At 35.5% G+C, this 16415-nt stretch overlaps 1 protein-coding gene across 1 annotated transcript in view; it reads left to right on the top strand.

Annotated features, from left to right (window-relative positions):
• LAMA2 (laminin subunit alpha 2) overlaps window positions 1-16415 on the top strand; it is a 350257-nt gene that overhangs the window by 153474 nt on the left and 180368 nt on the right. Inside the window, exons 19-21 of the mRNA XM_070931786.1 lie at window positions 481-567; window positions 9615-9826; window positions 13113-13219. Of these exons, the coding sequence (XP_070787887.1) occupies window positions 481-567; window positions 9615-9826; window positions 13113-13219 (406 nt within the window). The remainder of the gene's footprint in view (window positions 1-480; window positions 568-9614; window positions 9827-13112; window positions 13220-16415) is intronic.

Genomic DNA, 16415 nt, shown 5'->3' with positions numbered 1-16415 from the left:
ACATGCTGTTAGATAAAGTCCTTTAAAAAGCAGCATGATTCTCAACTTACTTTTCTCTTCAGTGCAGGAGTGTGTTTTATCTGTTTATGTAAACTGGGATTATTGAACATCCCCATCAATTGTCCTTCAGCTGCAGTGAACTTTCACTTGGGAATCTAATGTTGTCAGGCCTTGGGGGCTCAGACAAACAGCTGTACATTCCTTCTTTTTAAAATGGAGTAGAGTCTCATTGATAGACCAGAGGCCCATAACAACATGTCATTTGGATGCTGCCACCCGTTTGAGCTATATCCAGTGTCGGCAGAAATAGCTCCGCTGGCTGGAGCCAAACCCTAAGCCCTATGTGTGAGACCAGACAGACTTTCCCCTTGCTCTGTTTTGAAAGCAGCGTTCTTAGAAAACAACAGTAGTTATGCTGCTAACGAATTTCTTTCTATGCTTTTTCGCTAACCTGGTTCTTGCTCTCCACCACCAACAAAGTTTCAGCCCCACATGTCATTTGGACCAAACTCATGGATTTATTTGTGATGGATGTCCCCCTAGGTATGCTGGTTTACGCTGTGAAAGGTAAGAAAGTTTTGCATGCTTTTTAATTTAATTTAATTTTTTGCATCTAAGAATGCTCCATTCTTTTTTTTTTTAAAGCCTAATGTCTTTTCATATTAATGTACCCGTCTTTAAAGACCTACGTATGGTAGTGCCCCATAATTGCAATAGAGTATCACTGGCATGCAGAAATCCTATTTTAATGAGAAAATTTCTTCAGCTGCTTTATGAGCCAACAGGTATAATTTTCCAGATAAACATGAAGTATTACATCAAATAACACTTTTCTCTCTTTTTTGTTGATTTTGCTGGGTTTTGAGAATGGTTTAATTGTTGTTATACTGCTTTCCAAATTTGTTTGGAATACCAAGAGTGTATTTAATCAATTATTCAGTGAGTTGCCATTTCATCTCCTCAGAATGAGCCAAACAATACAAGTGAGAAAGAAAGCGAGATTTATTTATCTTAATTATTTTTAAATGTGTGTTTTCGAACTTATTAGCTTTGGATTCTTTAAAATGGTTATTCAGTATCTGAAAACAGGATTGTTGATACTGTCTCAATGTTACAAATATTTCATAAGTATTCCACCCACCCACCCACCCACCCGCCCGCCACTTTCTGGATGATAAAAATGAATGACTTCCCAAGTGAGTGAACAAAGACAAATGTAGACATTTGGCAGTCAATGAGGAAAACTGTTCATCTTCACTTTGTTCTCTTTTTTTGCTCTTTCCTTGAAGTGGGTTGAGTGAAATGTTTTTAAAATTGTGACAATTAAAAGTCAATAAAAGACGGGCATGATTCAAAGGGGGAGCATGAATTGGAGACAGTTTCCTCTTTCTAGCTTTCTGTTCTATATTTTAAAGTCCCATATTTTTGTTGTGAATGCTCTGTTGAGTCATAGCTGATTCCTGGTGACTGGTCTCCAAGATACTCTGTCTCTCAGCTCATTATGCAATTCTTGTGCAGGTGTATTTTTGGGGCTTCCAGCACTCTATTTTGGCTCTGCAGGCTCCCTGGAGACCCAATGGGGGAGAGGAGTACCACATTAGAGATGGCTATTGGACTGATAGCAAACCCCACCTCCCCCCTGCACTCCTGGCTTCTCTCCACCCATTTTTAATCTCATATTACTATACCTTCATTGTTTATGTCATTATTTATCTTTATTGTTTCATTATTTTGGTACTATTATGTTTACTATTCATTTCTCTGTTTTTATTGTTGTAAGCCGCCCAGGCAGGGGTGAAATCCAGCAGGTTCTGACAGGTTCTGGTGAACCGGTAGCAGAAATTTTGAGTAGTTCGGAGAACCAGCAAATGCCACCTCTGGCTAGCCCAGAATGGGGTGGGAATGGGAATTTTGCAGTATCCTTCCCCTGCCACGCCCACCAAGCCACACCACACCCACCAAGCCACACCCACAGAACCAATAGTAAAAAAAAATTGGATTTCACCATTGCGCCCAGGGTAGTCCTTCAGCAAGATGGGCGGCAAATAAATTCAACAAATAAAAAATAAATATTCACTTTATGTCTTTTAGATGCTTCTTCTCCTTTCACTACTTTACCCAGTACTGTAACATCATATTTTTCATAGATGCATCAGCCTTCTTGATGTTTCCCTAGTTTTAGTTTCATGATACTTGCTTCCCATGAACATTTTGTCTTGATGTCTTCTAGTGCTGAAGATAGGTTCTCTCGGTTTCCCAAGAAATGTGAAGCAGCTTTCTCCAGCACCATATCTGAAAGGAGACAATTGTCTTCTTGCTATTGTGCAGAGTCCATCCATGTATCTGTATTTTATAATAGGAATATAATTGAATTGGCTAGTCTAGTTAATTATAACTGACAACTACTTCTTTCATTGTTTACTGTCAATGTAATGTACTTGGTGATGTAATTTTAGTTTTCTTCATGTTCAGTGAAAGCCCTGTCTTTAATCTCTTGTTTTATTTCTAGTATGCTTGTTCTTAGGTCTTCTTCAGTTTCTGCAGCCAACATAGTATCTACATCAGAGGTGGGTTTCAGCAGGTTCTGACCAGTTCTGGAGAACCAGTAGCAGAAATTTTGAGTAGTTCAGAGAACTGGTAAATACCACCTCTGACTGGCCCCACCCCCATCTATGATCTGCCTCCTGAGTCCCAACTGATCGGGAGGAAATGGGGATTTTGCAGTAACCTTCCCCTGGAGTGGGGAGGGAATGGAGATTTTACAGTATCCTTCCCCTCGAGTGGGGTGAGAATGGAGATTATACAGTATCCTTCCCCTGTCACGCCCATCACCACATCCACAGAACCGGTAGTAAAAACTTTTGAAACCCACCATTGATCTACATATCTCTTATCTACACTTCTTCTACCAATTTCAACCCCAAGTTTTAATTTTTCTATCCTTGCAATTTATATTATGTATTCCGATGTATAGATTGAACAGGTATAGTGAGAGAATACAGCCCTCTTTTTGATGGTAAATATTTTCTGATGGTAAAACTTTTTAGTTACTAAATATGGCTTCCTAATTATTGCAGAAATTTCATAACTGAAGAATCAAAAGCTGGGATATGCCTTTGTTTTGAAAGGCTTCCTAAATCTTGAATCATCAACACAATCAAAAGCTTTAAAGTAGTCTGTCAAACCAAAGTAGTGTTCTTTTTAATACTCTGTTACTATTTCAATCAACCATCTAATATTAGCTATAAGTTCTCATGTTCCCCTATTACTTCTGACACCTGCTTGTTCTGTTGCACTTCTCTCTCCATATAGGGCTTTAAACTCTTTTGCAGAATTTCCAAAAGAATCTTGCTAGCATGCGCTATTAGGACTATGGTCTTATAATTGGGATATATCCCTTTACGTCTAATTATTTTAGGGATGGGGATGTAACATGGATATTTTCTACTTTGAGCCATATTTCTTTTTTTCCCCATACTTTTGATAGAGGACTATAAAGTTCCATTAACCTACTTAAAGAGCTATACGGCATTTATAAAAAACTATGCTGTCCCACAGAGTTCACCATATCCTTCTGACACTACTTCTCATGCTCTGTAACTGCTTATTGGTCAGAGATATCCACATTATGTTAAGATTAACCTTCATACCTGCAAATCATTCCGTTATCTATCTCTGATTTCCCTGGTTTCTCAAGCAAAGGCATAAGGAAAGTCCCATGTAATTAACTTAAAACTTCGTTCCCTTTAGTATTTTTGCTCAATCTTGTTTCTTCAAGCTTGTTTTTCCTGAATTAATTCTTTTAAAGAAATATTGTTTTGCTTCATTAATTTTCAGATTTCTACTTCTTGTTGGATCACAGAATCTTTTCTTTGCTGCAAATTATTCAATGCATAGCTTTACAAATATACATACATACAAACATTTTCTTCTGCTACATCATAAGTATAACTTTACAAACATTCTGTATACTTTATGCATCAACATATTCAATAGCCATTACCCATTTTGCCCTACTCTTTCCTCAGTGCTGAACCATTTGCCAAGCATTTGATTCATTCTCGTAATATTTTATTTGCATCATATATCATGCTAATTACACTGGCCAACCGACTTTCAGAAAAATGTTCCATAATTCAAACCTATTCACTTTATCATATACTTTCTCTAAATCGACAAGCATAAAATAATCTACACAACCCCTGCCTGGCTAAAGCTACCCTTTTCAAGTTTTGCCAATGTCTTCTCATTGCATTCTCTCATCATTGTCTTTTCTCATTCTTTTGATTAAAATTATGCCAAAAATTTCCTAAGCACATTTAGCAAACTAATTTCCCTGTCAATCTGCATTCTTTCTTCCTACCTTTTCTTTTGTACAGCAGAACAATGACAGAATCTTCTGAATGTCAGATAGAGATGCACACATCAAACATTAAACATGTTGTGCAACCACTTCTTAAGCAAACCACATTGATATTTTAACAGTTATACCATCTATGCCTGCAACTTTACTGTTTTCCAAGATCATTCCAGCATTTATGATTTTGAGGGCATCGGGGGTTTTTCTTTGACATTAACATTTGTAAAACTTGTTTCAGGTCTTCAGCATATTGTCATCATTCTCATGCATTTTTTTTTAAAAAAAAATACTCCTTCCAGCATTGTGTCATTTCAATTTCATCATAAATTCTTTCTTCACATTTATTTTCAATTCTCTTCGCTGTAGTAAAATCTTCTTTTTTGGACCTTAGTCTTGCTTCCAAATAATTTTATATTTCTATCAAAATTGTTTTACATCTTCTCTCTTTTAATTGTTCTTTGCTATAGTTCTTTGCAACTATCTTTTTATCCGTATATACATTATGCACCATCTTTTATTATTTCTTGCAACAATCGTTCTCTTATGTGCATTGTTTTCTCATCCAAAGTTTTTTTCATTCTGCCCTGTATTCTTTTTCATACTTCTCATCAGTGTAATTCCACAGTTCCTATAAAACTGGCTTATAAGGAGAAAGATCAGGACATGCGTAGAATCTCTACAAATATTAAAATGGTAAATCACTATTTTTTTTAAAGGACATAAAAATGGATCTACCTAGGACAGTGTTTCTTAACCTTGGCAGCTTTAAGATGCGTGGACTTCAACTTCCAGAATTCTCCAGTCAGCATGAAGAACTGAAGTCCACGCATCTTAAAGCTACCAGGGTTGAGAAACATTGCACTAGAATACCTGCTTCAGTATATGAAATTTGAGGAATTGCAATTCATGTAAAGAAGTACAAACAAATATAGAATGTTTCTTCAGTCTAACAGTAAGGAGGAAAATTTTAGAAAGTTCTAAATATTCAATTGGCCATATGCTACCCTTCATTAACAAGAAACCTGGGAACTGAATCAAAAGATTCAGCATTTACAGAAAGTCTATATTGTGCTATATCTGGCCTAATCCATCTGCCGCAAGAAGGGCTTACATATTCATTCACTTATCACTGTTACTGTCACTTCTGAATGCTATTTCTGTCTCTCTTTCCTCTCTGCTGGCTTCTCTCAAACCTGAGAGACGTAAAGCTAATAAATGTTAAAACCAAATCAGCTGAAAAGTACTTACTTATAAGTTGATCAACGTGGAGGTCACTGCAATTTCCATCCCCAAGTACCATCCATGGAAAGCAAGAAACAGCTCTGCTTTTTTTTTAATGGTTACAAATTGCATAAAAATGCTCAAGGCACTTGCATTTGTGTGTATTTAGAAAGCCTTCTATAGAAGCTATTAAATGAGAGTGAGTAATCACTTCAGAATTTGCATGGAATCTCTTCGTGTTTTAGCATGCCAGTGCTCCTCTGTCATGTGTAGCTATTAAACTAACTAATTTAGAAATTATCATGAAGTGTTCTTCATTAATTTTGCCTTGGAACCACAATGATTCCTCTTCAGTGCTTGAACTGACTTTATGAGTGTTACTTTTTCAAGTGGTTTTTTCCCCCCCTTGCCAAATCTTTATACATTACTGGGCTACATTTATGTGTGTTTATCTGGAGTGACAATTGCCTATTTCTTCTTCTTCTGCTGCTTCATCTTTTCTTGTCTTTACCCTTTAAAAAAAGGGCCATCATTTCATATTCCAGATGTCCTTTTATGTTCTGTAACTATTTCCTCGCTGTATCTTAAGTTGATATCATTTCTCCTTTGGTAAATGTGGAACGTTTCTGCCTTTGTTGCCATCCTTTTCTCTCAATGGTCTCCTTATTACTTTCATGTTTATACCCTACTTGTACTTGAGGTATTGTCTCTCTCTGTGGGTTTCTCTTTTTCCCTCCTTTCTTCTTCTCTCCATCCCTTTGCTCTAATTAAGTTCTCATGTCTCATCAAGAACATCTGAGGTGTTATAGTTGAGCTGGAGATGAATGGGCCAACGCATGTTCAGCAAAGGTTGAGATTTTTGAATTTAGAAGCTCTCAAAGATAACTGGCAGGAATTTATTTCAGGGAAGAATCAGAAACCACTGACATGATTTTATTTTAATGTAAGGAAAACAAGAAACTTTCAGAAATTTCCAAAGCAGGAAAAGTTAGTAGAAAATGGAGAAAAACATGGAAGTGACTATGGTACAGGTAGTCCTTGACTTAAGGCCAGAATTGAGGCTAGAATTATGTTGGCTAATTGTGCCAGTCGTTAAGCAGGTAATCATGTGACCAACCCAATTTTATGAAATTATTTTTGCGGCAGTCAAAGCAAATGTTATGGTTTTTAAGTGAAACTATTGTCCACAATGGGCTTTTTTTTTTTTTTACTAGAAAATGGAAACAAATACCACTTTCTAGCAAAAAAAAGTCCTGTAAATCACAGCCATACAACCGCAGGACACTACAAATGGCTGTAAACTAGCCAACACTGCAGGCTAGTTGCTGAGTGCTCAAAATTTAATCATGTGACCACTGGGGGGCAGACCTCAGAAGTTCAAATTTAGGTCATAAGTATCTTTGGTTGTACTTGGGCAGGTGTCTATTGAAACTTCAAATGGTCATCAAGTGACCGGTCACTAAGCAAAAACTACCTGTAAATTACAAACAAAATATTGTTGTGGACTCTTTATAAAAAAATTTAAAAAACTTTGCAGCGGGTCTGTATTTACACTTTGAAATTATTATCCCCTATTTTCCAAAGCATTGGAAGGCAAGACAAGAATCAATGGATGGAAACTAATTAAGGAGAGAAGCAATCTAGAACTAAGGAGAAGCTTCCTAACAGTGAGAACAATTAACTAGTGGAACATCTTGCCTTCAGAAGTTGTGGGTGCTTCATAATTGGAGGCTTTTAAGAAAAGACTGTCTGAAATGGTATATGGTCTCCTACTTGAGCAGGAGTTGGAAATCTCCAAGGTCTCTTCCAACTCTTTTATTCTGTACTCTATATTCCTTTTCCACCTAGATTTGAGTAAACCTACTCTGACTCAAAGCTGCTTTGTGAAGTAATACAACTCTCTCGTTTCTAAGAGTGAAGCAGACATTTTGCTTCTCTCTGATCTTCACAGGAGCAATCTTAGAGGCCTTTTCTGGTATTTACAAAATCTAGAAGAGGCCTCTAAAGGAGTCTAAAAGTGTGTAAAACAAATGCAAAGAACTTCCTTAAGGGAAACTGAGTTGCAACTTGCATCACCTTTTAGGCTCAAAATGCCTGACAGGTCCACATCCAAGAATCCTTGCTTAAGTTTATTTTCTATAGCTTTTCTTAAGCTGCAGTGTTCAAAAAAGCAAGCACAGTTGGATCTTGCTGCTCTTTAGAAATGACTAGTGTTCAATTATTTCAGAAATCATCATATGCAGCTCAATAATTTCCTTTCATTCATGTGGAATAATTATTATTTCCCAAGTATCCTTTCTGAATAGATTAATCGGATTCTTTGTGAATTAATACTGAGTGATTTAACCTAAAAGTCACAATATGAACTTTAGAAAGGGAATTACTTTATAGTTGTCAGAGGAAATCAGTACTTTCTAGTAGATTAGGATTGCTCTTGATATAACTGATGCTAAAAACCTAGAAAAATATGAACAATGTCTTTTTATAACTATATCTACATTCTCCTTCTAAATTCCTGTGTTTTTTCTCTCCTCATAAGCATCCTGATAACAGTACCCTATTTTTCCTGCTAATATCATATACTTCATTTTCTACATGAATTTCTTTTCTATGAATGTTGACATAGTAGATGAAAAGGAAAATAAAATGGTGGTTAGTAAAGTATGTCTTTAGTTAGGCAGGATAGATTAGAGGGTTTGAAATGCTGAGAGGTAAGGAGAACCTAACAATTGTAACGCCTCCACTTCCCAAGTTGAACTGGAAGATATCAAAGTAGAGTCTTCTGTTAGGAGAATTTGCTTGAATGGAATGCTTAAATAGGCATATATAGACCTATTGGTAGAATGCCAAGAGAAAAAAAGTTTGTATTAAATTTAGGTAGCAGAATGCCAAAAAGCAATATAAGTGGATTGTCATTTGTTGAAGAGTGAGTTGTGACTAGAAGTTCATGCATTCCACACATCCTTGGGGTGCTGTTATTATAATAGGCTTTGAAAAAAAATTGCTGGCATTATCAGATGAAAGAAAAAGGCTAACGGAAAAAGAAAAAAAATGTAACAAAACTAGATAAGCAAAGAGAATAATGAGTATTAATTGGAGGAATCTGCATTGTTTCAATATACTTCCAGCAATCATATTGCATTGGCCACATGGGAACCTTTGTTTTATGCTTCTATGTAATTTAAGAACAAAAGAAGCAGACTAAGGCTCTAAACATAAGATTTGAGTTTCTAACTGTGTGTTGTTATATATTACCAGTCATGGAGACTATAGTCTTATGCAGCCATTTGTCTTCTGCCCTATCAACCTTCTTTGAAACTGATCACTGAACAGGATTCATATGACCTGGTCATTAACATTTTTCTCTATCCTTCTAAACATTATAGATACGCTCATTTTATGGTAGGAGTCCAAAGAAAATTTTAACTACTATCCTAAACATATTCAGAGTAAGGCATTGGATTTGCATACATGTATAATTCAGAAACAGTCTTTATTATGGCTAGAGATATAGATTTATTATGCATATACTCTACTTCCTTGTCATTTTGCAAAGTTTATTAGGTTCCACCTTAAACAGGGATTTTTATGTTGAGGAGGAGAATAGCAGTTTTCTAAGTAAGTTATGGTATTGTGTCCTTGTAGGTGGTACCTTGTAGGTGGTACCTAGGTGGTACCTAGGTGGTGTCACGTAAACTTCAATGCAAAGATGGTATTTCTGACTGTGATTTTGTTCATCTTTAATTCTTATGGCATAGCCCCTTCTTATTTTCCTCCTTTCACATTATTATCTAACGCAAAGTATAGCTGGCAGTATTTCACCTGGTAATTTTGCTACTATAGTCTGTTATTGTTATTGTTATTGTTGTTTGTTTGTTTGTTTGTTTTGTTTTGTTTTGTTTTTAAATGAGGAATATCCAGAGTATCCAAATCAAGCTATTTTTAGTGCTTCCTAAGGGCCACAAAACTGTAATCATTGTTTTATATCAACAGGCCGAAGTAAGTGCTTGAACTGATCTGTCTGTCGCCCTAGGTGTGCAGAAGGATATTTTGGACAACCTTCAAAACCAGGGGGATTGTGCCAGCCTTGCCAATGTAATGACAATCTTGACTTCTCCATTCCTGGCAGCTGTGACAGCTTGTCTGGAGCTTGTCTTAAATGTAAGCCAGGTACAACAGGCCAGTACTGTGAGAAGTGTGCTGACGGGTATTTCGGAGATGCTCTTGATGTAAAGAAATGTCAACGTAAGTCCTGGAAACTTGCTTTTCCTGTCAAAATGCATTCATTCCCTGTAGGCACATCTCATGAGTGTGTCAGACAGTATGTGCACTTATTTGCATAGCATTACATAGATTAAATCCATATTACACAAAGCAGAGCCATTCAGATTGTCTTGTTGGTTACACACATGCAATAGTATGTTAATAACTTAGTGGTCATAAATTGTTGGTTTGTTTACACAATACCATCTATATTTTTACAGATATGACCTTTACTCTTCTATTCCTCTGTACTTCAGTTTCAGTGAGTTTTTGACTTTCTTTCCATCATGGAGAATTATTATATCCAATTGTATATTATTCTTGGAGACCACCGTCTTTATTCCCCCTTTCATTATGGTACTGTGCTTTAATCCCTTTTTGGAAGTGCCCCCTGCAATAAGACAAAGGAACTAAAAACACAGATAAAACATTGTACATGAATATATGTTTGCACATTTATAAAAACTGATTACTTTCATTTTTAGAGAGTGTTTGGGAATGAATCACCCCTGTAAAATTAATCACAATTAAAGTATATCTTTGTGAGGAAGAAAGTGTGAAGTGTTCTGTTGTATGTCATGTTTGTATGTCGGAGGTTGAGGAGGTGGGGTATCATAGTGTGAAACAAACATTGCTAAACCAGTTGGAAGCATAAAGTCACTAAGGCTACAAAAATAATTTAAACAATTTCTCTAATTATTGCAGTAGGGTAAAACTAGTATTTGAAGTGAGTACTTCCTTTCAAAGATTAGCATGACTTCTTTTGAAGTCATCCTAGGTTATTTAGGATAAACAAATTTAAGTATTGTTGCCAAATTTTTGACAGGGTGGATCCACTTCAGTGTTTTTAAGTGTTTTGCCAGGAAGTGAAAAAATTAATAATAATGCTAAAGGTTTTGCAGGGAACTGCATGAATTTACTATAGATGATGCAACAAAAATACTTAAAAATTACTTAAAACCAATCACATTCTAATGTATAAGAAGGTAGGATGAATTTAAATTTTAAAAAATAAGAAACTAGATGAAAATGAATTTGAAAAAATAAAGTACCACCTGAACTATAAATTTTGGCTAATCTATAAAAGGGCTAATCTATAAAAGGATTTAGAGATAGCAGGAAATTCAGAGCAATTTGTTGATCACATGCTCTGAATAAATAGTTGGGAAGTTTTGTAAGAGACAAAATGAGTATGACACTCCCCAACATGACTTCTATGAAACCAGTTCCTTTTTTCAGTTACCTTTTAAAGTTTTACATATTGTAGAAATAAATAGCAATAGCACTTAGACTTATATACCACTTCATAGTGCTTTTACAGCCCTCTCTAAGCAGTTTACAGAGTCAGTATATTGCCCACAACAATCTGGGTCCTCACTTTACCGACCTCTGAAGGATGGAAGGCTGAGTCAACCTTGAGCCAGTGAGATTTGAACTGCCAAACTGCAGCTAGCAGTCAGCTGAAGTAGCCTGCAGTGCTGCCCTGTAACTGCACTGCGCCACCTTGGCTCTAAATAAAGCCTGGAAAATAAAACAAAACCCTAGAGATACTCACCTCTGCCTATATTTGTTTCAGTAATATTCTCATCTGTCCATCATTAAGTTTTCCCTTGATCATTTGTTGCAACCACAGCTGTTGTCTGAAGTTGATGATGTTTGAATCACAGTTGAAGTACTCAACATTTTTCACAGATTCAGATATATAAGGGTTTATTTCACAGATACAGATGTACAAGTAGTTTTAATTTTGCCGGTTGACTTATCCTTAGGTAATGTATGGTTTATCCATTTTTCATGGAACTTTGGTTAAAAATTCAATGGTCATTGGCTTATTTGCAAATATATATGGAATATATGAGTAATTTAAACAAGTATTTAAACAAATATTGTCACATATACTCATAGATAAACCCATCAGGATAAGCCATACACAATTTGAGACATGTATTTTAGCATCTAAAATTCTCAAATTATTTATGACTCATGGATAAATATGGCAGTCATGTTCATTTATATCAGTTCAACTAATCATCTACATCCAATCATAGATAAACATTTTATTTTTCATTGCTGTGAATTTCATAAGAAAAATGAATGATTTTTGATCTATAAATAAACTATAAATAATCTATATTATAGATCTATAAATGATCTATAAATAAACAATTGATTCCACATCCTGATTGATTGATAGAAAAAACTACTTTCCAGAGCAAATGTCAGTTTTTTTAAGGGGATAATATATTTAGAGTTCATTTTAAGAAACCCCATCTCTTATAATATGCATAAGCAACATTTGGAATGAGATGTTACTTGAAGCTAATAAGGAAGCACTTTATTCTGAGAACTAAATCTACCCAAGGGACAAAAAGTAAGGTGAAAAGGTCTTTAGTGAATGGTCATATATGTTCCATTTAATACTTAAATAATATTTTACAGTTTTTTGAACTGAAGAGGAAATCCATAGGTCAGGCCAGTGCAAATTGTCATTTTCCACCATGAATGTAAAGGTACTACACTAGCGTTTTTCAACTTCAGCAATTTTAAGATGTTTTAATTTCCAGAATTCCTCAACTATCATGCATAATGGTTGAAGAATTCTGGGAGCTGATGTACAAACATCTTACAAATCCTGACGTTGAAAAATGTATTTGAACTTTGGTATTATTTGACAGTTCCTCTTTTCTTTCACTCTAATTTAGGAAAAATAAGAATGTATGTTGAACTGCCTGAAATGCTGGTTGCTTTATTAAACTGAGTAAACTATAACTTCTATAAAGCCATCAAAGGATCTGACACAAAAGGTGTCATTAGTCTGCATATAGATCAGATTATTGACTTAATTTGTTAGTTTTTTTATAACCTGAAAGCTACCGGTAAATGAAGATTTGTGTCTTTATGGGTTAGTTCTGCTTCTTCGGCTTTTAAAAGATGATAAATGACAGAAAACAATTTTCCTCTTTATTCCCTTGCTAGGTATTCTAAGAGTCTTTTACTTGTATAAGAACTGTGGAGATTAGCTGGGTGACAGGCTGTAAATCATAAAGCAGGAATTGATTTGTAATTTATGAACATCCCCTGCTCCAGAAGTTGATCTTTTCTAGCCTTCTGTTCATTAGCGTAAGATAATTTAAAATGTTACAGGAGCTAGATGACTAAACTCTTGCAAAAGATTGCCAGCAAATGTTTTATGTATACAGTACGAAATGTATGTGTGCTATGGATGTTCATTATCGTCTCATTCCAACCTGTTCTTGTCTACCTCAAGCCTGCAGCTGCAATATCAATGGCTCATTTTCAGAAGTCTGTGACTCTAAGACTGGACAATGTCATTGCAAGCCCAATGTTCTGGGACGTCAGTGTAATCAGTGTAAGGTAAGACACCAGAATCTGATGCAGTCTTAATTGTTCTGTTTTCCATCTTTTATGGAATAGAAGAACTTTTCTACATACATAAAATGCCACTGGTACTTTTACACATGGCAAGTTACATTATGTTACTTTCTTTTCAGTCTTAAAATCTTAGTCTTCATTGTGTTTCTGGAACATTTCTGTTTGCTAAATAAATTATATAAAATCTATCCACTTTTAGAATCTAAAACAAAATAAATATATCATGATTATTTTATTTGCACTCTCAAAAGGGCGAGGAATAATTTTTGTTAAAAATATTGACGTAAGAGTTTACTTGTTTTTTAAAACGTTCAAGTAGCTGAACGGGCAGATATATTTTTCTCTGTGGTGTGATAAAAATACCTTTTCTGTTTTTTCTGAGATGGAATACCATTCATCCATAAAGCACTATGATGGAGGGAAGTGCTAACTGTGCAATCTTATGAATATTTTCTTTATAGCAAAGGCCTTTCTATGTATTGTAACTAACCATACAAACAATGGTGAGCATCCTGGATTCTCCAGACATGAACCTGTGATATGAGTTAAAAGCAGATATTTGCACTTTCAGCAGAACTATGCCATGGAGATGTCTATTTTGATATACACAATATATAAAATACTATATATCTCTATGTATATATAAAATGTATTTACATGCCTTTCATCGGATGCTCTTAGGAAATATTTACTGAGAAGATTTTAAAGTTTAAACTCTTTATACTATATAGAACGTATGATTTGATCTAATCTTCTTTTCCCGGATACAAAAATAGAGAATAAATAAGGAAATAAGAATAAGGAATAACTCCAATGCCTTTCTGAATCCTGACAATACAGTGATGAGCAGAAAGTTCATTAAGCATTTAACATTAAATTACTGATATGCTCCTCATCAGTGAAGATGCCTAGAATACATCCATCTTGATCCTAATGATATACAGTACTTATATTTTTTTTCCTCATGAAATATAAATGCTTAAAGCTCTTGATATTCAGCCTTGAAGCATTTAGAATAGAATATTGTAAAATAGCTAGAGCAAACAACCAAGTATTTCTTGGAGCTAATAAACAGGTAAATTAGTTTAGAGAGTAATTATGAAATTAGAGAGTAATTATAAAGCATGAGTGTTTTAGGGAATATCAATGTTTGTTTCTACTAGATATTTGTCCACATCTCCTGTATGGCTGTTTAAAATTGAACAGCTGGAAGTGCAAGGAGGAATCATCAGTATTTCAGAACTTTAAAAACAAAATTTTTAAATATGGTTTCCAGAATTCTTACTAATGTTTGCCAAATAGCTCTGCCAAAATGTTGAAATTTCAAGGAAGCCTCTTATTGTAGGTGATGTAAATGAAAACAAATCTTATTGGAAATCATTCATGGCAACATTTGCTTGGTTTTATAAGTAAAAAATCAATGCTTTTAGTATAGAAAATATGCTGTAATAGTAATATGATTGGGCCTGAGATTTAGCTCTACAAATCTTTGGTATTTCTGGCTTTTATTCTCATGTTATCTACTGTTCTGACATTTCGTATACATTCACTTCTTAACTTGTTTTCCTCCCCTCTTCCTCTTCAAAAGTCCACTTACTTTTGGGCTCCAGAAAAGCAGTTCTGCATTCCGTGTGGCTGCAGTCCAGTAGGATCCATGTCCTTGAACTGTGATGTGTCAGGGAGATGTATTTGTAAATCTGGATTTGCTGGTAAACGGTGTGAACTGAGCAGGCAGGTGTATATCCGGAAAAGGAAGCCATCGAACTCTCAACAAACAAAAGCACCCCATCAAAGATGGGGCTCTCCCACTGCAAGTGGGTGTCCAAGGGGTGCTTTCAAGTCTTCTTCTGTGGTAATAAAACATGATACATTCCGCATGCATTGCATTTTGGCATGTGTTTGTGCTGGGAAGTACTACACTGACAACCTATCCAAAACCCTGAAAAGAAAATGAATGTCCTGTCAACTTTCAAAACAAGGCTGAGAAAATTATAATAATGGAATTATAACCTTCTGGGAACAGAGCCTCCACCCAAATGCTTAAGGAAATCCTTCTACAAAAACAGTACTTTTTAAATTAATATATAGTATAGCCAATTTTTTGAAGGGATGCGGTGGCTCAGTGGCTAAGACGCTGAGCTCGTCGATCGAAAGGTCGGCAGTTCAGCGGTTCGAATCCCTAGTGCAGCATAATGGGGTGAGCTCCTGTTACTTGTCCCAGCTTCTGTCAACCTAGCAGTTCGAAACCATGTAAAAAATGGTAGAAAAATGGTAGAAAAATAGGGACCATCTTTGGTGGGAAGGTAACAGTGTTCCGTGTGCCTTTGGCGTTTAGTCATGCCAGCCACATGACCACGGAGACGTCTTTGGACAGCGCTGGCTCTTCGGCTTTGAAACAGAAATGAGCACCACCCCCTAGAGTCAGGAACGACTAGCACATATGTGCGAGGGGAACCTTTACCTTTTACTTTTTTATAGCCAATTTTAGTCATAAAGTTAACACCATTAATACACAAAGAAATAAAAAAAGTTTTCTCAAGTGATCCAATGCTTTTTTTTTCTTTAAAAAATATGAATGAGGTATATCCTCCTTTTGAGAAATTTGACACATTATAATGAAATGGTTGTCATTTTATTACCACACACATTGTTAAGATGCTCCCCAAAGAGTGCTTTAGAACAGTGTTTCTCAGCCTTGGCCATGTGAAAGTGTGTGGACTTCAATTCTCAGAATTTTCCAGACAGTTGATAAAAGTTGAGAGACACTTCTGTAGAATCTTGTAAGACGTAAGATGTTCTTGTAAGTAAAATGTGATAGAGACAGGTGTTTTCTTTTTCAGCTTGTCAGCTTTCCATTTAATTTTACATCTTCATGTTAAAATATTGTAGCAGAATTCAAGGGATGTGGAACAGGGAATCTGATGAACCCTAAATGAACTCCCTGATCTGATCTGCCCCTGCAGTAGATAGATATAGGCAGATTCTTGTGATTCCCTTAGGCAACCATTGCTTCTGCTGACCTTTTGCTACAAGTAACATGAACAGACATGTTTGTTCACTGCCAGATGCATTTATATGCTTTTCTGCATGATATTTTTAAAGCATTTGCAGTGATGCTCTAAAGCATAGGGAGCTACAAGTCAGAAATAACAATATTTCTGGCATAGCAGAATCTGCG

The sequence above is a fragment of the Pituophis catenifer genome, unplaced genomic scaffold, assembly GCF_029215685.1.
Source record: "Pituophis catenifer annectens isolate HBS135680 unplaced genomic scaffold, rPitCat1.0.hap2 SCAF_1, whole genome shotgun sequence".
Classification (NCBI taxonomy): domain Eukaryota; kingdom Metazoa; phylum Chordata; class Lepidosauria; order Squamata; family Colubridae; genus Pituophis; species Pituophis catenifer.
Note: the sequence above shows the minus strand (reverse complement) of the source record. Positions and strands in the feature narration are given on the sequence as shown.